We start from the raw sequence: 25,206 nt of genomic DNA on the forward strand, positions 1-25,206 counted from the left end.
TGAGAAGCCTGTGCACCGCAATGAAGAATGGTCCCAGCTTGCCGCAACTAGAGAAAGCCCACGCATAGCAACAGACCCAACGCAGCCAAAAATTAATTTTAAAAAAAGACTATGTAATGTACATATCTATAGGACAAACTATTTCATCAGCCAACCAAGTGTTATCTTCACTTCTATTTTGATTGTGGGCTGGATATTCCCAAAGAAGACAATTATCCAACAGAAAACAACCAAACACAACTGCAGACATCTCTGCTACTGTGTGTAATTAGTACAATCTGAGTGATCAGAGTCCTCTAAAAATGTCTTGCAAAAGCATATTTTATTTCACTGGCTACCCAACTGCTTGTTTAATAATAAAATGTCATGTAAGTCAAAGGGCTATGAGGACAGGGCCAAGCATGGGAAACTTACTATTCTAAACCACTGAGGCCAGACTAGCTCATTTTTAATTCAACCTGGAAAAGTACAATTCCATTCTCTCAAAAAGATTTTAAGAGAAAAAAGTTCATAGTCTCATAGTGCTGCCATGAACTGGCTTTCCTCAATGTGAGTCTTGGGTTGTAGACTAAGTCCTCTATACTTTTTAGAGCCTCAGGGAAGATTAAAAAAAGAAAAAACAGATAATTTTCAATTTTGAGCATGTGAATCCTTCATAAACCTGAAGATAATCATGAAGATATTTCATCAGTAAAAATGTACTGATCATTTGACTATATACTATTTTGCAGATACTGTGTGAGGGGCTATATGGTACATGGAGAAAAGAAAGCCATAGTTTCTACCCTCAAGGAATAATTGGCCTTATAGGAGTCAAATAAGGAACTCTATAATCAAAAGCAGCACAAATGCCATGAAAAAGAGTACTGTAAACAGGCCACTGCCATTCAGAAGTAGAAGAAAAGAACAAATGATCCAATTGAAAAAATGTGAAAAGGGTGATTTCTATAGTAGAGTTTAGTCCCTACCCTGAGGTGAGCTTGTATTAAATTGATTATTTCTTTGAATAGTCAACATGTACCCAGGGACAGGACTCAATCTGAGATTACTAAGAATAGGGCCACCTGATCTAACCTTAGTTCCTTTTTAGAAAAGAGACTGAAAAATGCCTGGATTTGAACAAGTTACTAATCTTCACGGCTTGCAGACAAGATAGAGAAATATAAGCAGGACGGTAGAGTTGACCTTTTGATAAATATTTCACCAAATTTATCCAAAGAGTCAAGATAAACATGAGAAGTGGTAACCCTATTCCTAACTCTAAGTGGGCTGGACAAAACTGAACTCTGGAATCAGAAAGACCTACGTCTGAATTCCAGCTTCATCATTTACTACTTGTGTGAGTTTGGGCCAGTTACTTACCCTCTCTAAACCTTGGTTTTCTCATCTTTAAAATGACGATAATTATAATATCAAATTCTTTGAGTGTTGTAAAAATTAAATGCAATGATGCATTCAGAGTTCTTAAATACAGTAACTGGCACAGTCTTTTCTGGAATTATGTTAGGAATCACAATCATTATCATTAATATGGAAGGAGGTCTCTGGTGGCCTGCCCAGTACTTTGTCAACAGATGCCTTGGATGAGGAAATTGAAGGCACACTTATCAAGTTCCAAATTTTATATATGCAGCTATAAACTTGTTCAGGCATCATCTTACATTTCTGTGATTTATATTTTGCTCCTATGGTTGAACTTTACATTATTTCAATTTAACTCCATATTTCCAATACCGGCTGATTGGTTCTCCTTTCTAAAATCTTTAAGTCTGCCTTATAACATGCTAGTTTCCTATCAGAACTACAAAAAAAAGTGTCTGGATTTAGTAACACGGTAGATGATAGCTCTACTTATGGAGATAGGGAAGACTCAGGAAATTTGCAGTTGGGGTACGAGATATAGGAGGATTCTGTTTTGGATGCATGAAATTTGATATTCCAAAGAAGCACATAACTGGGGTTGTCAAGGAAGCAAATTGGATCTTGTGGTCTGGAGTTTAGAGGGCAGCTATGACCTGGAGATTTTAATTAAAGAGAGGGCTGACAGCATGACAATTGTATTTAAAGCTATGGATGGTTAAATCACACCAAGTGAGAATGTAGTTTGAGGAGAGTATAAGGAAGCAAGCCCTGAAGAACTCCAACATTGAGAGGCCAGACAGAGAAGGAAGAACCTGTTAAGGATTCTAAGAAAGAGTTGCTAGTGAGTTAGGAGGAAAACCAGACAAGTATGGTGTTTAGGAAAATTAATGTGGAAAATTTTTCAAGAAGGAAGTGAGTCAACTGTAAGAGGTCAAATAAGAATAGTTTTTTCAAAATCTGAAACTTCTATAAGACAAAAGTTAAACAAAGTTCAAAACCAAGCAGAAGATGGGAGGATGTATTTGAAAATTATATAACAAAGGATTAATATTTGGAATATAATAAAGAGCATCCAGAAATTAATCAGAAAAACAGAACAAAGTTGTCAGATAAAGTACCAAACATATGAAGGTGCAGTCAATAACTAATTTAAAAGAGGTTCAATCTATCAAGTCATCTGGGAAATGCAAATTAAACGAAAGAGCATATTTTAAATTAGTATATTCATAAAAGATGCTTAGTATCCAGTGTTGGTGAGGGGAAGGAGTAGCAGATACTCTCACACCCTGCTGATGAAAATGCAAAGCACTATGGTGCTCTGGGAGGTCAATTTCATGGTAAGCATAACATTTTTAAATGCACATACATGTCAACAGTGCAATTTCACTTTTGGTAGTTATCTGAGAGAAATAATGGCATATGTACAAAGAAATGTGTTCCAGGGCATTAAAAATAGTACAGTTTGTAACAGCAAAAGATTGGAGACACCTACATATCTACTAATGGGAAATAATTAAATAAAGTTTAATATGTATTTTTAGTACAGAAGATTATGGAACAGTTAAATAGAATGAGTTAGATTTATATGTTCTGATGTGGAATGATCTCTGAAATATATTGTTAATGGATAAAAAGCAAGGTGCAGAAAAATACACACAGAAGGCTCTATTTATGTAAAATGAAGGGAGAAAAATCTATGAATTTGTATGTTTTTATGAATGTTTGTAAATGCACTGAAAAGATTAGCAGACTAGTGGTAATTCTTGTCTCTGAGGCTAGGGGTAGGATTAGCAGGATAAAAGCTGATTTTACTTTTCATTGTTTTGGTTTTATATTTCATGAATTCATGTGAATTTGTTGATGTCCTATTTGTGGGACTTTTAAGAAAAACACACATTTTCCTTAGATTGTGTTAAGTTAAAACAGTTGATCTGGAGAATTAATTTTATGGTTTGTTAATTTACCCATGAAGAAACATATGGGGTTATTTGTTATGTAGCAGGAAATAAAACAGGCAGGATTCCTGTCCTTGCAAGGCTTACACTCTAGTGGATTCAAGTTTCAAATAGTTTTCTATGTATAGGCCACCCCCACAGAAAAACACCTCAGACCAAATTTCTGTACTTCTCATGACCTCAGGAAGAAATAAATGTAAGGAATAAAGTGTGAAATATACACATAAGCCATCTCTAAACTGCCATCTCTGCTTAACAATCATGCTGCAGATTTCCAAAAGCAGCAGGGATAAAATAATATAGTATTAGTAAAATAGGTTTCTTGGGATGCCCTAGAAACCCTAAATTCTTTCTATGACTGTTTCTACGGGAAAAGGTACCAGTTCTAAACAACTGACTTAGTAAATGCACTGCTGGAGCATACTCTGTAAGTAGTCGGCAGCCTGTACTCGGGCAACTGCTAAGCTTAAATAGCTAAAAACTCGCTGGCACCCGCACAGAAGTTCTTGTACATACACTTTACTGTTGGATGCTTTCTATGACACTGACGAAGGCACAATAATTAAGAAAGAATGACAGCCTATAGGAGTATCCTTTGAGGCCTTTCCACCAGCTGGAATCTCAACATCATACTAGGCTTTAGCTACAAGGCTGCCCACACTGGTAGCAGAAAATTGAATTCATGCTTCTGAGCAGTCTCTGAGGCAAAGCATTGATATTTCATAGCAATTCCTATTTTTTTCTTCTTTTCTTACACATGCAGATGAAAAGTCCCCAGTTTTCAGCTGCCAGAACAGCTAAATATTGTCATCATCAGAGAAATTAAATGCTTTTCTCAAAGAAGGAACTGCTCTTTGGAAATTCCTGTGCATCTCAGGGCAAAGGAAAAAACTGTCGTTGACAATTCATCTTTGCTACAGGATGAATGTATTTATCACACATAGCTTTACAGAGCTGAGAACAACTCTAAGCCAGGGTAGCAAGAAAATTCTCAGTTTGGAAAGAGGCATCATGCCTAGTCACTGAACTTCAAAGTTACTCCCACCTCCGTCAACCTACGTGACCTTGGGTAAACCACCTGACATTTCCACACTCCTTCATATTCCATTTCCTTCCTCATGCTGTTCTCTGTCTGGAATGCCTTCCTTGACATCTCCTCCAAGTCTCAAATTCTTATAAAATGCTGTTCTGTGACGTTTTCCCTGATTCCCTTAACCAAGCCAGCTTCTTTCCTACTCATATCTCCACTCTACATTGTCCATACTTCCAATATATCATGTATCACATAACATTACTATTGCATATTTATCATTCTATTTATTTTAGTCTAGTTTATCATGTTATTTTATGGTCATCTTAGGGTATCAGGTTATATGCTACTATTCACATTAGTAGTATTATGAGCACTTACTATGTATCAGGCTCTATATGAATACATTATCCCTGTCATAAAAGCCCTATAAGATGGGTATCATTATTATTACCATTTTTTACAGTTGAAGAAAATAAAAATCAAAAGGGATTATACAAATGATTAGCAGTGGCACTGAGAGTCAAAATAAAGACTATTTTACCATGCTTTTAATCACTATCCTAAAATACTACCTATAAGTAGGAGTAGATAATATTTACTAAGTTCTTACTATGTGTCAGACTCTGTACTATGTGCTCTACATATATTAGCTAATTTGACCCTCAAAAAAGCCTGTGATGTAGAAATCGTGATTATGATTTTCATTTTTTTTTAATGAATTTAAGGTTCAGAATGGTTAAATGACTTCCCCAAATCAAAGAACTATGGAGGCTGGATTTGAATGTAGGTCATTCACCCCCAGTGCCTGAGCCCTTACCCTGAGCCCTTACTCTATTCCATTAACGGATGGTAGAATTTTTTTTTTTAACCTTTGAAAGTACTGCACAAGTTTTCAAGAATAATCTATCTGGAAACAGAAAACTGGAAAGTTACCTCTTCTGAGTCCTGCAAATGAGCAAAGTCTAACAAGCCCTGAAGTACTCACCTTAGCACATGTGTGGATCCATTAATGGTTGTGGTTGAACAGGGGACAGTCTGGCCCAGAACGGAAGGTCTTCGGTAGCGTTCATTGTCACAGCAGAGGATGATGAGGAAGGCATGTCTAAAAGACTTATTCAAGAAGGCGTAGAGAAAGGGGTTCAACCCAGAATTGATGTAGCCAAGCCAGAGGAAAGCGGTCCACACCTGCCCAGGGACAGTGTAGTCTACGAATGGATCCACAATATTGGTGACAAAGAATGGAGCCCAGCAGAGGCAGAAGCAACCCATGATGATGCACAGGGTCTTGGCTGCTTTGGTCTCTGTCCTCATGCGATGAGTGCTATGTTGGTCTGCTGGCTGGGGCCTGCCCTCTGAGGGGGCTCCTGCCCGTTGTAACATCTGGATCTGGTGGGCATGCCCCTTAGCTGTGACATAGATGCGATAATAGGCCAGCACCATGAGGAGAAACGGGATGTAGAATGCCACCACAGAGCAGGTGATGGCATAGGGCTTGTTGACCATGAAGATGCAGTACGTAGAGTTAGCGTTCTTGTTGAACTTCCTTTTTTCTATCTGAGAGTTAGAGAGAGAGGGGAAATGAGGAAGGAAGCGAGAAAGGGAAGGAAAAAGTGAACAGGAAGAAGCAGGAGGGGAATGAGAAAAATTGTAAGAAAAGGAAAAGGATAAAAAAGAAGAGAAAAGGAGGGTTTGGAAGGTAGAAAGAAGGGGAGAAGAATAGTGAAGGAAAGGGAAGGATGAATAAAAGAAAAAGGTGAAGGGAAAGGAAATAAAAAAGAAGGTTTATCAGCAAAGCTTTTCTTTTTCTTCTAGTAAGCCTACAGCACATAGAACCATGATAGCAGAAAAGGAATATACTTTTGGCTGCTTTGGGTATTCTTATATCTCAGTATTTCCCATATAAAATTTAGAATCAGCTTATCAATTTCCATAAAAATCTTTTAGAATTTTGATTGGAGTTAGAATAGAATGACTGAGGAAAAATAACAGTTTTTCAATGTTAAGTCTTCCAATTCACAAACATGATAATTCTTTCCCTTTACCTAAGTCTTCTAGAATTTCAGTAATATTTTACATTTTTGTGTAAATATCTTACACATCTTTTATTAGATTAATCCTAAGTATTTCTATTTTTATTCCATTGCAAACAGTACTACATTAAAATTCTTATTCGTAATTGTCTGTTGCTAATACACAGAACTCAGTGAAAATTTTTTGTATATTGGCTATGTATCCAGGAACTTTGTTAAATTAGTAACTAATATTTCATCTTTAGATTCTTCTGAATTTTTTCCATGAATACTCATGTGATCTGCAAATAATGACAATTTCACTTCTTCCTTTCCAGTCTTAATACCATTTTCCTTGCATATTGAACTTGATAAGATCAACAGTACAATACTGAATAAAAGGGGTAATAGTGGACACCATTGTTACAGTCCTGGTTTCAGGAGAGGAGCTTTCAATATTTTACTATTAAGTATGACACTTGCTGTAAGTTTTTTGTCAATGCACTCTATTTGAGAAAGTTCCCTTCTATTCTTAGTTTGATGAACTTATATATACTACCAAATGTAAAATAGATAGCTAGTGGGAAGCAGCTGCATAGCACAGAGAGATCAGCTCAGTGCTTTGTGACCACCTAGAGGGGTGGGATAGGGAGGGTGGGAGGGAGATGCAAGAGGGAGGAGATATGGGGATATATGTATATGTATAGCTGATTCACTTTGGTATAAAGCAGAGACTAACACACCATTGTAAAGCAATTATACGCCAATAAAGATGTTAAAAAAAAGAATAAATAAAATTTCTGTGTATACTTACACATTCATCATCATAAAAAAAATTATGATTGTATATTGAATTTTGTCAATGCATTTTTGGCAGTAATGAGATGATCATGTGGGTTTTCCCTTCTTTCTTTTATTCATACAGTGAATTACATTGATTGTGTTAAATTCCTGGCATAAACCTCATTTGTATTGGATACTGTGATATACTAGATCCCCCTTAAGAATTGAGACTTTTTTTTCCACCTATAAACTCTGCCTGCTGACAGCTGTTAGTTACCAGCCTTCTCTAGAAATAGTCCTTGGCTGAAGAGAGCTGTGTAACCCAATGACTCTTCCCTTCCGGAGGTCAGCATGCATGCAGTGTGAAGATACACATGAACAGAGATATGTATCATATATATTTTGATACATAACACACTATTTCATTCACTGTGTACACATTTAGTATCTTGTCCTATAGTATTGATATATTGTAAGGTTATAGTATATCCTCCTATTGAACTGACATTTTTAATCATTACAAAATCTCTTTTTATCTAAGTATTACTTGCCTTAAGTCACAGGAATCTAACTCTATATTTCACCTAGGAACAAAGATTCATGATTTGCTAATTCAGTATTTGCAGCAACTTTATAGACCCTAATTACCATGAATAACAAGGATCAACTGTACATGTGTTATGAACATCTGGGTTATGCTAGTTTCCCTCTAGGCAGATTCAATGTGCAAATGAGTAAAAAGATATGAAATGCAATCATAATACCATGGAGCAAATACTAGGCACGTTAACAGTAAGCAGATGCCCCATTCAGTTACATGAAGTAAACAGGGGATGCTTCTATCTCACTCTCACAAATGAACAAAATTCCCTAGGTTATTCTCCTTGAAAGTTCTACGTCAGAAGGTAAGAGTGCTGTACCCTTGTTACAAGTTTTAATGCACAGAAGATTATGCTTCCAAAGGCTTCTCCGTTAGGGATTAAGTTTAGCACAAACATAAGAACACAGACTCTGGAGTCCAGTAAGTCTGGGCTTAGATATAGTCACCACCACTCCCTAACAATGTGACTTAACCTCTCTGACCCTCAGTTTCCTGAGGACAATGACAGGATTTACATATACTATTATTGTGAGGCCTGAGCGAGATAATAATGATTAAATTAACACGGGGCTAGGCACACAGTAAGTGTTCAACATTTGTTGGCCATTATAATTATTATTCTACTGGTTATTGGAAATTTGAATCTCATTTCCCCCAAGAATGATAAAAATGAAAGTTTGAAAGAAGAGGGACAGGATTTAAGAAAATATCAATACAGTCTCCCTTGTACGGATCCCCTTTCACTTCTCCACTCCTCTGTGCCCAGCATTTCTTTCAGAAGCCCAAGGAACTCTCGTTCTGACATACCACATGCAAATCCTGGCCCAGCCTTGGTTTGGATATCCTTTCCTGGACAAAGAATAAGGCAAGATTAGGGGCTAGGAATGGGATGGAGAGAGGAAGGGGCAGCTCCTACTCTGACTGGTCCTCTTGGGCCAGAGCTCACTCTCAATCTCTCCTCCCCATTCCCCTCCCTACCACAACACGGTCCTGGGATCCATTTTAAAGTGATTGCCTGACAACTTCCTTAGGGAATATACATACCTGCTAATGGATCCAGAGCACAGCTTTCGATCTTCATTACAAGTTTGATATTAAAAACATAGTATGTCAGAGCTGGAAACTCTTCATGAGCATCTAGACAGGGCTTGGCAGAAGCCTGGCACCTGTGCCACGTGTTGTTCTCCTGCACCACTGGAAGACACTGTTCCCACTGAGGACCCATGAATTTTCTCATCACAGACTTTCAGGAAGTGGGTCAGGGACGGAGCTGAGCTCAGGGTCCAGTTCTCTCGACTTCTGGCCCAAACATTCTCCAGAAGCCCCCACCTCCTTGACAGGTTTTCTGTGGGTCACTGTAAGCCTCATAGGATCTCAGCATGAAATGAGATGAAGGCCTCTTGGGGCACATCACTTCCCTCAGGCTCTGGAGTATGTCTGCTAAGCTTTGAACACCTGTTTTGCTATTCAATACCTGTGTGACACTGGGCATGTTACTTCACTTTTTGACCCTGAGTTTTCTCATCTGTGAAATGGGGGAAAAGTATTGTATTTTTCCCAAAGGGATGCTGTAAGGATTATATGTACATAGTGTACTTTCTGGCATGCAGTAAGCTTTTGAAAATGTTAGCCTGCTTTTTTTGTTTGTTATTGTTGTTACTCAGACCACTATCAGGATCTTTCTTAGAATATCCACCTAACCTGACATTGTTTATTTAGAATCCCAAGCAAACAAAGTTAGTCAGACAGTAAACCAGTGGGGTCTGCACGAGTACTTACCAAATCAATTATGCCAACGTTATTCCAGCCTTGCATTATAGGGAGAAAAGAGATAAACAAGGGGATGACCCAGCAGCCTCCCAGCATTAATGCGATGTGCAGAGGGGTCATCTTGTTCCTATAGACCAAAGGCTGGCAGCAGATGGCATAATACCTGGAGAGGGGATAGGGGGGTGCCAAGGGAAAGGATGGATGAGAGGGAGAAGGAGGGAGCATAATTGATGAGAGAGAAGAGGGGAGAAGGATGAAGGAGAAGGGCAATAAGCAGAGGAGATATTGGGAAAGAGGAAAATTAGAGGGGGAGGTAGAGAATAAAAATAAGGAAGGAAGAGAAAATAATGGGGGGAAATGGGGTGAGTGGGTAGTAGAGGAAGGGAAGGAGAAGGAGAGAGAAGTGGGAAAAGAACAGAGGAAAGAAAAAAGCAATGGTACAATAAAATGTTATATTGGTCAAAGAGTTTCTACTATTATAAATATAAACTTTAGATCATACATACGAGAACCAGGCATTGGTCCCATATCCCTCTTCCTCTCCCAATATCTGAGAAGCTCAACATATACCTGAGGGTCTTCTTAGTCTCAGACACGGATCCAACACTACCCTCATGCCTGGGCATTTTAAGAGCTTCTGTCCAGCTCTCTGGGCCTCAGTGTCTAGATGTATGCAGTCCTCTCTGATAACAACTTGAGGTGACCCAGGGTTGGCCCTATATCTGAGCTCTAAGAACAGTATCTCAAACTTGTCCCCATCCTCTTGATCACCTACCTATACTGAGGTGATGCTCTAAGTCAGTGTTCTTTAAATTGTGGTCCAAAAATTCCGCCCTTCTCCCCTGCATCAGACTCACCTCAGGAGACCTACTTAAAATGCAGATTCCAAGGATCTCCTGAATTAGAGCCTGTTAGGGAGGAATCTGGAGTTTGCATTTTGACAAGTGGAAGTCATTACTGCTGTTTGCTAGGTATGTCCAGTTCCCCCTTTTGGGCACATGCACTTCCTGACCTCCTTGTGGTTAAGTGGGGCCGAGTGACTTGGCCTCCGAGTCATGAACAGAATTGACATGTGTTACTTCTGGGCTGAACCATTTAACTGTTTCTCTGATGCCAAGAATGTCAAGTTCCAAATATTTCCTGCTCCATCATTTCCTACCTACTGGTAGAGACCATCTCATCCCCATTTATCAGGGTCCAATCTTCTCATGGGACTCTCTGCTCACGCTTTCCTGAGCCCAGATTCTGCCTAGAGTACTAACTTTCTTCTTATCTCCAGAGAGAGGTGCAACTTGCCAAACTCAATGATCTGGTCTTTAACTCCCAGATTGCTCCTTGTATGTTGTTCCAGTCATGGAGATCACTACTTCCATGCCCAGGAAGTTCACTGAACTGGCAACAGGGAAAATACCACGGTAGTTCTATCAGCCATTTGTCTTTGGAAGAGTCAAAGAAAAAATGCATAGAGACAGCCTGGGGGCTAAGTCTATTCTTTAAGATTTTTCACCATTTAATGATGAGCCACCCCCTTATATCCCTCATTTTATGCAGTTCACTTTGTTAATTTTTACAACCTCTTCCTTTCTTTTCTTAATTCAAAGCATAACTAATAGAACAATGGCTATATTCTTTGAAAAGGTGGTGGTAGGATGAGTTGGGAGAGAGGGTGCAATGAGAAGGAGAGCCTAGTGTTAAAGCATGAGAAGAGCGTGCCTCAGGCGCTGCAAGTGGATTATACCCTTCCCTACAGGGCATCAAAGAGTAGCTAACCACATTGTACCAGGGAGCTCCCTGTGGCCAGCAAGACAGTGGGGTATCCTGATCTGGACCAGAGTATAGAACAACAGACCAAACAATGGGAGAGGGAATTACTCAGGAACTAACTTTCTCTACCTGTAAAACTGACATGGTAGCCAAATCTAACTAAAGCTAACTCAGTAACGGAAAGAACCATGATTAGCTGGAATTCTCTCCACACTCATCACTTATTTAAGAAAGGCAAATTATATCACAGTGGCAAGTTTTCCTTGAATGGCTGTATTAACAATCATCAGAGGTTTACTAACATAGAGCTGATGAATTTGGAGTACATAAAAATATACTTTTTTCTTCAAATTTTGCTCCCTTCCTTATTTCCTGCTAGAGGGCCTAGATTAGATATTGGTTTTGTACATTTACCATTTTTCCTCCTTTTTCTTGGTAATAGCATCCCAAATCCTTTGGGAATTCTCTTCTCTGTTGCTGTCATGTAGCTGGGAAAAAAAATGATGGGACTGACTTTTCCAGCCGGGGAGTGACCCAATCAGACATTTTCCTGGGACTCTGAATGTCATGCAGAGTGATGCAAAAATGGCAAAGTCAGAGAAGGTTCCTCTATTCCCACAGCAGCTTCCTGGTGGGGCTGAGAGTAGCTCCTGCTCCTTGGATCTTTGGGCAGTCGTGCTCTTGCCCCTTTGGGTCCTCATTCTTTAGCTCTTCCTTCAATTAAATAAGTTACCTCATATTTTCCCACAAAATTTCCTTTTTGCTTAAGTTGATCTTATGTGTGCAAGTGTGTCCCCATCTCCCAAAAGATATGTTGAAATCCAAACCCTCGGTGCCTTGGAATACGGCCTTATTTGGAAATAGGATCTTTAGAGAGGTAATAAAATTAAAATGAGGCCATTAGGGTGGGCCTTAATCCAACATGACTGAAATCCTTTCAAAAAGGGAAAGTTAGACACAGACAGATATGCTCAGTGAGAAGATGGCATTGTGAAGACAGAGGATTGAAATGATGCTTCTACAAGCCAAAGAACACCAAAGATTGCCAGCAAAACAACTGAAGCTAGAAGAGACAAGGAAGAATCCTTTCCCTACAGGTTCAGAGGGAGCAGGGCCCTGCTAACACCTTGATTTCAAACTTCTAGCCTCTAGAACTGTAAGACAATAAATATCCTGTTGTTCCAGACCACCCAGTTTATGGTACTTTGTTATGATAGCCCTAGCAAAAGCTAACAAAGTTGGCTAAAGGCAGCCTCTGTTACTTGCAACCAAAGTACCTTGCCTCAATAAAAATGGTTTCGAATGCCAGATATGTCCTTCATAGATGCTTTGTTCTAAGTAAGAATACCTTTGTTTTTATTCAATATACCTCCAGATCATAGCTCAAATTATAGCATCCCTTCATCTACCAACCCAAAGAAGGCAATCAAGGGATAAGTGAAAAATATTGGGTTGGCCAAAAAGTTAGTTTGGGTTTTTCCATAACATCTTACAGAAAAACCCAAAGGAACTTTTTGGCTAACCCAATAGATATCCCCCCTACCTTTGCTGTATAATTTATAATTTTTGAGGTTTGGAACAGATGTCAAGATATTGGGTAAAGATAAGACTTTAGGAATTTGGGTTGGATCTCCATTGTCATATAAATCTAAAAATTCAAAAAGACAAAGCCAAATTAAACACCTTGCAGGACAGAAGGTATATTTGAGGAAGCAAGACGTTCTTCTGACCTCCATAAGTAGATATGGATGTTTAGAGGATTATGTTGGGAAGACAACAGAATTTATAGAAGAACATGTAGATTATATTCAAAGTATTTGAATACATGGTTATATTGGTGCTCATAACATTTTTATGAAAGCCTTTCTTTCTAAGTCTAACTTGGCAGGGTGACTGACTGATTCCCATGGCATGATGAATATCCTGTCAACAATAAGAAATCCCCAAGTTCTGCTGTCCAAATGTTCTATGCTTTAATTTGCATTACCCTAGGCTATTAGGAGCTGCTGCTACAGAGAAATAAATAATGGTGACGGGTTTCCTTTTGAAATTCAACTTCAAGGGGAATCCTGTGGATGTAGTACACATGCTACCAATCCCTTATGCATTTACATACATAGTCAGTGCCCTGGACAATGAGTGCTTGCAATAAAGTTCCTTGGACAGCTCATTTCCCAGGGGGCTAAGGTGGGACACAGCCATGGTTTCTTGCACAGAGAGCTGTAGAAAGTTACTCTTGCATGATGTGAGGTGGCTGGGCAAGCCTGGGAAAAATCCTTCATTTCCTACCTTAAAAGTTAGCAATAAGTAAAAGGAAAAAAGAATTTCATTTTCTTCAAATTATACCGATTGAATTGTGGATAATAGTAAGGATGAATAAGAAAAATACCAAATTCTGTCTATGTATGTGTTTTACTTAAATCTTCTCCTCTACATCTTCAATCTGGTGCTATATCTTACAGTAAAAATAATATGATTTTTAAGTGGCACGGAGTAGAGAATATAAGGTTTTTATCTGGAGCTCAAATTAGAGCACTCGATTTTATGGGCCCAAGATTCTTACCAAGGCCTTGGCATCCTTGAGACAGCTGCCATAAATAAGCCACCTCATATTCTTCTAATTTCTTTCCTTATATCTTTCCAATCTTTGCTTTCTAGCAAAGGATCTGAAAAATAAACATCCTCTTGAAGGCTGCATTCAAGAGTGTAAATTAAGTATGTGAAAACAAACATCACTCAATAAAATGATTAATAAAAATTGAGTTCTAGGGCTTCCCTGGTGGCGCAGTGGTTGAGAGTCCGCCTGCCGACGCAGGGGAACATGGGTTCGTGCCCCGGTCCGGGAAAATCCCACGTGCCGCGGAGCGGCTAGGCCCGTGAGCCATGGCTGCTGAGTCTGCGCGTCTGGAGCCTGTGCTCCGCAACGGGAGAGGCCACAACAGTGAGAGGCCCGCGTACCGCAAAAAAATAATAATAATAAAATTGAGTTCTAGTGTTAACTGACCCTTAAAATGCTAACTTTTGTCTACAGATCAAGGACCAGATAGAAATCAGAAAACTCGATCTTTACCTATCATGGTTGCTTTTTAATATTTACATTTGGATTATATTACCAGTGCTAACGACAAATATATTTGTCCTATTATGAACTGCCTCCCAAACACATGTACAACACAAATACACAGAAGTAGCTAGTTAAATTTGCAAGTTATTTGGAGTTTAGGCAAAGCACACTTGCTGAGTTAATAATAAGAGTTACTTTTCATTTACTTACCAAGAGGTCTACCTGTATCATCTCATTTGGTCCTCACAACTACTTCTGAAATAGGAACTATAAATGCACCCCTTTCACAGATGAGGAAACAGAAACACAGAAGTGCTAAGATTTGTCCAAGGTCCCACTGGTGGTAAGAACGAAGCTGGGATCTGGCCCAGGCAGCCTGACACAAGGGTCAGAAGGTTAATTTCACTACTATCACTTCACTCTGCCACCTTCCCAAAATCCCCAAGGGATTATTCTAATTCTTTACAAGCCACTTTGGAAACATAAAAACATTGAATCTCAAAACTTGAAGGATCCTCAAAATCCTGAAATCCCCAAGTCCCCTCTAAAATGAGGTATATCCAAGCCTGCATGAATGCACTAAGGACTGGGAATTCACCAAGTCGTACAACAGTACATTCTAAACTCAAGGCTCTCCTGAAGTTAAAAAGGTCTCCTCCAAAATGGATTTTCTGTAACTTCCAGTTTTACCCTCTGTCTCAATTTAAAATTTCTATCTCTAATTCTTCTTCTGCACAGTACTCCTACAGGTATCTGAAGAGAGCTTCTACATTCCTCTTAAGTTTTATTTTCTGCAGGTAAAAATATTCACAGTTGTATTCAACCAGGGTTGATTCTGCATGCCAAAGGATATTTGGTAATGTATGGAGACATATTTTGTTGCCATAACTGGAAAGGGTGATGCTACTGGCAACCAGTGGGTAAAGATCAGGGATGCTGCCAAATGTCTTACAAGGCACAAGACAGCCCCCTACAACAAAGAATCATCTGGTCTACAAGAACAGTAGTGCCACATTTGAGAAACTTCGGTTTAGAGGAGGTGATTTTCACCAACAGCAGGGGCTCTGTGTCCTCTGTATGTTACAGTGTGCCATTCCCTCTTAAGAGTGGGAGCCACAAGGAGAGCATAATACTCTGGTGTATCCTATACAGACCAGAAAAGAAAGAACGTCACCTTCTATCCTGCCTGCCATAACTTAACACAACCTGTGGGACACCCAGCAGTACAAGACACCTGCACCTTCTCAGAGCTATGATCTAGGACAGGAGGTGAGAAAAGTCTACCCCTAACTGATTTATAAGTTCCAGAGATGTTTGCCTGTTCACAATTGTATCCTCAATGTCTAGTACAATGCTAGATATAGAGTAATGCTCACAAAAGGGCTGAATAAATAGTAAACCCTGAATAACTACCAATTAAAATAAATTACATTAAAATGTGGAACCAGGTTTTTGGGATGTGAAAGGTCATATCTAGTAGAGGGATGGGGAAAGGCTATCTCCAATAAGTGTCTTTTAAGTTGGGTTTCAGAGACTGGGCAAGGACAGTGGAGGAGAAAGTATAATCCAGTTGCTATAAAGAGCATGGACAAAGACCTGGACACAGAAATTGTATATATATAAATATATATCCATCTATAAATATACATGCATGTATCCACATACCCATATAAATATAACAGAGTACAAGTTAACTGGATGGTAGAGTGTTTATATGGAAGTAGAAGTAAGCCTAGAAAACTGGCTGAAGGGCAGATTTCAGAGCAATGGTTCTCCAACATAGTGTGCTTCAGAATCACCTAGAGAGCTTGTTGAAACACTGATTGTAGGCAGATCTTGAATGAGGCCCAAGAATTTGCATTTCTGATATGTTCTCAAGTGATGTTGCTGCTGGTGGTTTGGAGATCACACTTTGAGAACTACTGTCTTAGAGGAGTGCTATACTCGGAGGAATCACCAAAAGTTCTTTTCGAACTGGAAAATGTCCATCACAATCAACACTGCTCTACCAAAGGAGCTGAATTACAACAAACTCAAGAGACAGAGTGGTTGGTTCACAGGCTAGGTGGATAGTATTCATCAGAAAAACCAATTCTGTCTCATCTCAGGACTAATCTATTAGGTCTGTTCTCTAGACTTCCATTGGACAATTGGCATTCTTTTTTAACTAGAAAACTTTTACACAGTGGTTAAGTAAATGTTCAAATGACAAGTGAGGTTCCAGATGGTCAGGATTAACTAAAATGTAGCAAGGATATTTACAAAGTAATATCTTATGCAAAACAGTTCTAAGTATTGCTCACAAAACTCCATTAAAACCCACTTTGGTAGACCAGCCATCAGCTTCCCCAACCACAGCCATGTGTAAATGTGTGAGCAAATTGCTTTTAAATGTCTCTGGGGACACAATTTACTTTGACAACTCTTAGAAGGCAGTCATGTATTTTAAGTTCCATGCTAATCTCTTCCCCACTCTACCTGCAATTAAGGAAAATTCTTCCTCCTCACTTCCTGCCCTCCCAAGCACAGTGAAGGCAGAAAGAGCAAACAGAACAACCTGGAACCCTAGACTCTCAGAATCAGAGGAGATTTTAGCAGTCATCGTACGTTTTTGCATCTGGGTACCAACTCTGTGGTCTTGGGATCAGTTACTTAACCTCTCCAAGATTCAGTTTCCTCATCTGTAAAGTGGAGATCATTATGTCCAGCTCATTGACTGGCTGTGGGAATTGATGAAATAATACGTTTAAAACTTAGGAAGTTCCTGGCACATAAAGCTTAATAAATAGCAATTACTATTTTTATTCTCAGACCCTCTGATCTTATATGTATACATATACTTATTTCATGCATGTTACTGTAAACAAAGTTAAATACATTTTGGAACCAGGGACTCTAAATTATTTAACAAATAAAATAGAAGCCACTGGGTTCAAAATCTCTCTTAGTAGTTGATTCTAAGAAACAAAAGGTAAATGAGTTGGTCCCTAAAGGTGAATGGAAACGATAAGACCATACTGGCTACAATCAAAGGGGTTGATTATATGTAGTATCCTCTCATAGACTTAATCCAGGCCCAGTTCTTCTAACTGAGATGGCTGAAGACAGCATCTTGGGTGATCACTGAGCCCAAATTTCCAACCAAGATCAGCTAAAGACCCCTCCCACCCCCCAGGCCTGAGTGAGCCAGAGCCCCCTGATCAGCTGCTACTTTAACCCGGTCCTGTCTGGGTGGGGAACAGACACCCTCAGGTGACCTAGATGTAAAGGCAGGGCCAAATCCAAAGCTGAACCCCAGGAGCTCTGCGAACAAAGAATAGAAAGGGAAATTTCTCGCAGAAGGCTCAGGAGCAGCGGATTAAATCTCCACAATCAACTTGATGTACGCTGCATCTCTAGAATACCTGAATAGACAACAAATCATCCCAAAATTGAGTCAGTGCACTTTGGGAGCAACTGTAGACTTCGGGTTTGCTTTCTGCATCTAATTTGTTTCTGATTTTATGTTTATCTTAGTTTAGTATTTAGAGCTTATTATCATTGGTAGATTTGTTTACTAATTTGGTTGCTCTCTTCCTTTTTATATATATATATATTTTTTCATTTTTCTCTTTTTGTGAGTATGTATGTGTATGCTTCTTTGTGTGATTTTTCTCACTATAGCTTTGCTTTTACCACTTATCCTAGGGTTCTGTCTGTCCTTTTTTTTTTTTTTAAGCATAGTTTTAGCACTTGCTATCATTGGTGGATTTGTTTATTGGCTTGGCTGCTCTCTTCTTTCTTTTTATTACTCTTTTATTTTTTTATTATTATTATTTTTTTGTGGTACGCGGGCCTCTTACTGCTGCGGCCTCCCGTGTTGCGGAACACAGGCTCTGGATGCGTAGGCCCAGTAGCCATGGCCCACAGGCCCAGCCGCTCTGCGACATGCAGGATCCTCCCGGACCGGGGCACAAACCCACGTCCCCCACATCGGCAGGTGGACTCCCAACCACTGTGCCCCCGGGAAGCCCTATTTTTTGTATTTTTAATAATATTCTTTTATTTTAATAACATTTTTAAATTTATTTATTTATTTTTCTTTCGTTCTCTTTTTTCTCCCTTTTCTTTATGAGCCATGTGGCTGACAGGGCCTTGGTGCTCCGGTCAGGTGTCAGGCCTGAGCCTCTGAGGTGGGAGAGCCGGGTTCATGACATTGGTCCACCAGAGACCTCCCAGCCCCATGCAATATCAATCGGCGAGAACTCTCCCAGAGATCTCCAACTAAATGCTAAGACCTGGCTCCACTCAACGGCCAGCAAGCTGCAGTGCTGGACACCCCATGCCAAACAACTACAAGACAGGAACAAAATCCGACCCATTTGCAGAGAGACTGCCTAAAATCATAATAAGTCCACAGACACCCCAAAACACACCACCAGACGTGGTCCTCCCCATAAGAAAGACAAGATCCAGCCTCATCCATCAGAACACAGGCACCAGTCCCTTCCACCACGAAGCCTACACAACCCACTGAACCTACCTTACCCACTAGGGGCAGACACCAAAAACAACAGGAACTACGAACCTGCAGCCTGTGAAAAGGAGACCCCAAATGCAATAAATTAAGCAAAATGAGAAGACAGAGAAATACAGAGCAGATGAAGAAGCACGGTAAAAACCAACCAGACCAAACAAATGAAGAGGAAACAGGAAGTCTACCTGAAAAAGAATTCAGAGTAATGATAGTAAAGATATCCAAAATCTTGGAAATAGAATGGAGAAAATACAAGAAACGTTTAATAAGGATCTAGAAGAACTAAAGAGCAAACAAACAATGATGAACAAAACAATAAATGAAATTAAAAATTCTCTAGAAGGAATCAATAGTGGAATAACTGAGACAGAAGAACAGATAAATGACCTGGAAGATAAAACAGTGGAAATAGCTACCGCAGAGCAGAATAAAGAAAAAAGAATGAAAAGAATTCAGGAAAGTCTCAGAGACCTCTGGGACAACATTAAATGCACCAACATTTGAATTATAGGGGTCCCAGAAGAAGAAGAGAAAAAGAAAGGGACTGAGAAAATATTTGAAGAAATTATAGTTAAAAACTTCCCTAATATGGGGGAAAGGAAATAGTCAACCAAGTCCAGGAAGTGCAGAGAGTCCCATACAGGATAAATCCAAGGAGAAACATGCCAAGACACATATTAATCAAACTATCAAAAATTAAATACAAAGAAAAAATATTAAAAGCAGCAAGGGAAAAATAACAAATAACATACAAGGGAATCCCCATAAGGTTAACAGCTGATCTTTCAGCAGAAACTCTGCAGAGTCTCCCTCTGCCAGAAGGGAGTGGCAGGACATATTTAAAGTGATGAAAGGGAAAAGTCTACAACCAAGGGTCTCCTTCAGATTCGATGGAGAAATTAAAACCTTTACAGACAAGCAAAAGCTAAGCAAATTCAGCACCACCAAACCAGGTTTACAACAAATGGTAAATGAACTTCTCTAGGCAAGAAACACAAGGGAAGGAAAAGACCTACAATAACAAATCCAAAGCAATTAAGAAAATATGAATAGGAACATACATATTGATAACTACCTTAAATGTAAATGGATTAAATGCTCCAACCAAATGATATATACTGGCTGAATGGATACAAATACAAGACCCATGTATATGCTGTCTACAAGAAACCCAACTCAGACCTAGGGACACATATAGACTGAAAGTGAAGGGGATGGAAAAAGATATTCCATGCAAATGGAAATCAAAAGAAAGCTAGAGTAGCAATTCTCATATCACACAAAATACACTTTTTAAAATAAAGACTATTACAAGAGACAAAGAAGAACACTACAGAATGATCAAGGGATCAATCCAAGAAGAAGAAGATATAACAACTGTAAACATTTATGCACCCAACATAGGAGCACTTCAATTCATAAGGCAAATGCTAACATCCATAAAAGGGGAAATCGACAGAAACACAATCATAGTAGATGACTTTAACACCCCACTTTAACCAATGGATAGACTATCCAAAATAAAAATAAATAAGGAAACACAAGCTTTAAATGATACATTAAACAAGAATGGACATGTAGGACATTCTGTCCAAAAACAACAGAATATACTTTCTTCTCAAGTGCTCATGGAATTCTCTAGGACAGATCATATCTTGGGTCACAAATCAAGCCTTGGTAAACATAAGAAACTTGAAATCATATCAACTATCTTTTCCGACCACAACGCTATGAGACTAGATATCAATTACAGGAAAAAATCTGTAAAAAATACAAACACGTGGAGGCTAAATAATACACTAATAACCAAGAGAACACTGAAGAAATCAAAAAATACCTAGAAACAAATGACAATGAATACCCGATGACCCAAAACTTATGGAATGCAGCAAAAGCAATTCCATTGTATTGTTTATAGCAATACGATCCTACCTCAAGAAACAAGAAACATCTCAAATAAACAACCTAACCTTACACCTAAAGCAATTAGAGAAAGAAGAACAAAAAAATCCCAAAGATAGCAGAAGGAAAGAAACCATAAAGATCAGATCAGAAATAAATGTAAAAGAAATGAAGGAAATGATAGCAAGAATCAATAAAACTAAAAGCTGGTTCTTTAAGAAGATAAACAAAATTGATAAACCATTAGCCAGACTCATCAAGAAAAAAAGGGAGAAGACTCAAATCAATTGAATTAGAAATGATAAAGGAGAAGTAACAACTGACACTGCAGAAATACAAAGGATCATGAGAGATTATTACAAGCAACTCTATGCCAATAAAATGGAAAACCTGGAAGAAATGTACAAATTCTTAGAAAAGCACAACCTTCCAAGACTGAACCAGGAAGAAATAGAAAATATAAACAGACCAATCACAATCACTGAAATTGAAACTGTGATTAAAAATCTTCCAAGAAACAAAAGCCCAGGACCAGATGGCTTCACAGGCAAATTCTATCAAACATTTAGAGAAGAGCTAAAACCTATCATTCTCAAGCTCTTCCAAAATATAGCAGAGGGAGGAACACTCCCAAACTCATTCTACGAGGCCACCATCACCCTGATACCAAAACCAGACAAAGATGTGACAAAAAAAAGAAAACTATACGCCAATATCAATGATGAACATAGATGCAAAAATCCTCAACAGAATACTAGCAAATATAAGCCAACAGCACATTAAAAGGATCATACACCATGATCAAGTGGGGTTTATTCCAGGAATGCAAGGATTCTTCAATGTATGCAAATCAATCAATGTGATAAACTATATTAACAAATTGAAGGAGAAAAACCATATGATCATCTCAATTGATGCAGAAAAGGCTTTCGACAAATTTCAACACCCATTTATGAGAAAAACCCTCCAGAAAGTACGCATAGAGGGAAGTTACCTCAACATAATAAAGGCCATATATGACAACCCTACAGTCAACATCGTTCTCAACAGTGAAAAACGGAAAGCATTTCCTCTAGGATCAGGAACAAGACAAGGTTGTCCACTCTCACCGCTATTATTCAACACAGTTTTGGAAGCTCTAGCCACGGCAATCAGAGAAGATAAAGAAATAAAAGGAACCCAAATTGGAAAAGAAGAAGTTAAGCTGTCACTGTTTGAGAATCTGTCACTGTTAGAGAATCTGAAAGATGTTAACAGAAAACTACTAGAGCTAATCAATGAATTTGGTAAAGTAGCAGGATACAAAATTAATGCACAGAAATCTCTTGCATTCCTATACACTAATGACGAAAAATCTGAAAGAGAAATTAAGGAAACACTCCCATTTACCACTGCAACAAAAAGAATAAAATACCTAGGAATAAACCTACCTAAGGAGACAAAAGACCTGTATGCAGAAAACTAAAAGACACTGATGAAAGAAATTAAAGATGATACAAATAGATGGAGAGATATACCATGTTCTTGTATTGGAAGAATCAACATTGTGAAAATGACTGTACTACCCAAAGCAATCTATAGATTCAATGCAGTCCCTGTCAAACTACCAATGGCATTTTTCAGAGAACTAGAAGAAAAAATTTCACAATTTGTATGAAACACAAAAGACCCTGAATAGCCAAAGCAATCTTGAGAAAGAAAAACGGAGCTGGAGGAATCAGGCTCCCTGACTTCAGACTATACTACAAAGGTACAGTAATCAAGACAGTATGGTACTGGCACAAAAACAGAAATACAGATCAATGGAACAGGATAGAAAGCCCAGAGATAAACCCACACACCTATGGTCACCTTATCTTTGATAAAGGAGGCAAGAATATATAGTGGAGAAAAGAAAGCCTCTTCAATAAGTGGTGGTGAGAAAACTGGACAGCTACATGTAAAAGAATGAAATTAGAACACTCCCTAATACCATACACAAAATTAAACTCAAAACGGATTAAAGACCTAAATGTAAGGCCAGACACCATCAAACTCTTAGAGTAAAACATAGGTAGAACACTCTATGACATAAATCACAGCAAGATCCTTTTTTACCCACCTCCTAGAGAAATGGAAATAAAAACAAAAATAAACAAATGGGACCTAATGAAACTTCAAAGCTTTTGCACAGCAAAGGAAACCATAAACAAGACGAAAAGACAACCCTCAGAACGGGAGAAAATATTTGCAAATGAAGCAGCTGACAAAGTATTAATCTCCAAAACATACAAGCAACTCATGCAGCTCAATATCAAAAAAGCAAACAACCCAATCCAAAAATGGGCAGAAGACCTAAATAGACATTTCTCCAAAGAAGATATACAGATTGCCAACAAACACATGAAAGAATGCTCAACATCATTAATCATTAGAGAAATGAAAATCAAAACTACAATGAGGTATCATCTCACACAGCTCAGAATGGCCATCATCAAAAGATCTACAAACAATAAATGCTGGAGTGGGTGTGGAGAAAAGGGAACCATCTTGCACTGTAGGTGGGAATGTAAATTGATACAGCCACTATGGAGAACAGTATGGAAGTTCCTTAAAAATCTACAAATAGAACTACCATATGACTCAGCAATCCCACTACTGGGCCTATACCCTAAGAAAACCATAATTCAAAAAGAGTCATGTACCAAAATGTTCATTGCAGCTCTATTTACAATAGCCAGGACATGGAAGCAACCTAAGTGTCCATCGACAGATGAATGGATAAAGAAGATGTGGCACATACATACAATGGTATATTACTCAGCCATAAAGAGAAACGAAATTGAGTTATTTGTATGTAGTGAGGTGGATGGACCTAGAGTCTGTCATACAGAGTGAAGTAAGTCAGAAAGAGAAAAACAAATACTGTATGCTAACACATATATATGGAATCTGAAAAAAAAAATGGTTCTGAAGAACCTAGGGGCAGGACAGGAATAAAGACGTAGAGAATGGACTTGCGGACACGGGGAGGGAGAAGGGTAAGCTGGGACGAAGTGAGAGAGTGGCATGGACATATATACACTACCAAATGTAAAATAGATAGCTAGTGGGAAGCAGCTACATAGCACAGGGAGATCAGCTCGGTGCTTTGTGAACACTTAGAGGGGTGGGATAGGGAGGGTGGGAGGGGGGGAGACGCAAGAGGGAAGAGATATGGGGATATATGTATATGTACAACTGATTCACTTTCTTATAAAGCAGAAACTAACACACCATTGTAAAGCAATTATACTCCAATAAAGATGTTAAATAAGAAAAAAAAAAAAAAAGGATGGCCACTTCTCTCATCCAGAGGTAAGGCATCTGCCCCCTTCCCACAGGGCTGCCCTGAGACTTGTTTGACCAACAGAGTACATTGGAAGTGTTGTATGCCAGTCCGAGGCCCAACCGTTAAGAGGACCCTTGGTTTCTCAGAGCCAGGAGCTGTCACATAAAAAATCTAGCATGCATCAACATGAGATCATGAATAGGGACCAAAGGGGAGAGACTCCCTTCTGTCAGAGATATGGATTGGTTCTCCATCTCTGTCCTGGTTTTTTTGTTTTTTGGGGGGGTTTTGTTGGCCATGCCACGTGACTTGCAGGATCTTAGTTCCCCAACCAGGGAGTGAACCCAGGCCCCAGCTGTGAAAGAGTCAAGTCCTAACCACTGGACTGCCAGGGAACTCCATCCTCGTTTTTTATAGTACCTTGGAGATATCTGTGACATAGCATTTTTCTAACTGTAATAATTATACACTTCCTTCTCTGCTACAATTACTACTATTCCTACTATACACACCACCTATTTTTTGAGAACATATTCTGTGTCAGAAGTATATTCTACATTATATCTAATTCCTACAGCAACTCTGCAAGGCAACATTCAACATCCACATTTTAAATATAAGGAAACTGAGGCCCAGAGAATTTAATCCATTTGCCCAACATCACACAGCCAGGATATGGTAAAACTGGGACTTAAACCTACATTTGCCAAAGTCCATGCCGTAGTAATGCTGACAAAAAGCAAGGCTAGACAGAAGTAACCCTATCTAGGAAGAGGAAGGAAAGTATGCAGTGCCCTTTAAGCTTTTTTAGCTGAGGACACAAGAAAAAAGACATATTTAAAGATTAACCTGATAGATAAGATAACACACAGGAATAATAACTAAGAAGCTACTGCAATAATCCGAAATGGGATGAAAAAATGTATAAAGAGGAGGAAGATGGGTTTGAAAGATATTTATGAAAATATAGCTATGACTTGGCATCCAGCTGGTCATGGTAAATAAATTAAAGATGTCCTCAGAGAATTACCTTTAAATGACTAAAAGTTGACTAATAAATGCACCTTTGATGTACAAAGTGGAAAAGGATATCTGTTTACGATGGAAATTTCCATTCTGAGCACACTGGGTTTGAGA

General features: G+C 38.8%; 1 protein-coding gene across 1 annotated transcript in view; it reads right to left on the reverse strand.

Moving 5' to 3' along the window:
• The window catches only part of HTR4 (5-hydroxytryptamine receptor 4), a 51,244-nt gene that overhangs the window by 15,224 nt on the left and 10,814 nt on the right, over positions 1 to 25,206 (reverse strand). The window contains exons 4-6 of the mRNA XM_060146373.1: positions 9,523 to 9,676; positions 8,551 to 8,592; positions 5,336 to 5,904 (exon numbers count right to left, since the gene is read on the reverse strand). Coding sequence (XP_060002356.1) covers positions 5,336 to 5,904; positions 8,551 to 8,592; positions 9,523 to 9,676 — 765 coding nt within the window. The remainder of the gene's footprint in view (positions 1 to 5,335; positions 5,905 to 8,550; positions 8,593 to 9,522; positions 9,677 to 25,206) is intronic.

This window comes from Lagenorhynchus albirostris, chromosome 3 (genome assembly GCF_949774975.1).
Source record: "Lagenorhynchus albirostris chromosome 3, mLagAlb1.1, whole genome shotgun sequence".
Taxonomy (NCBI): Eukaryota; Metazoa; Chordata; class Mammalia; order Artiodactyla; family Delphinidae; genus Lagenorhynchus; species Lagenorhynchus albirostris.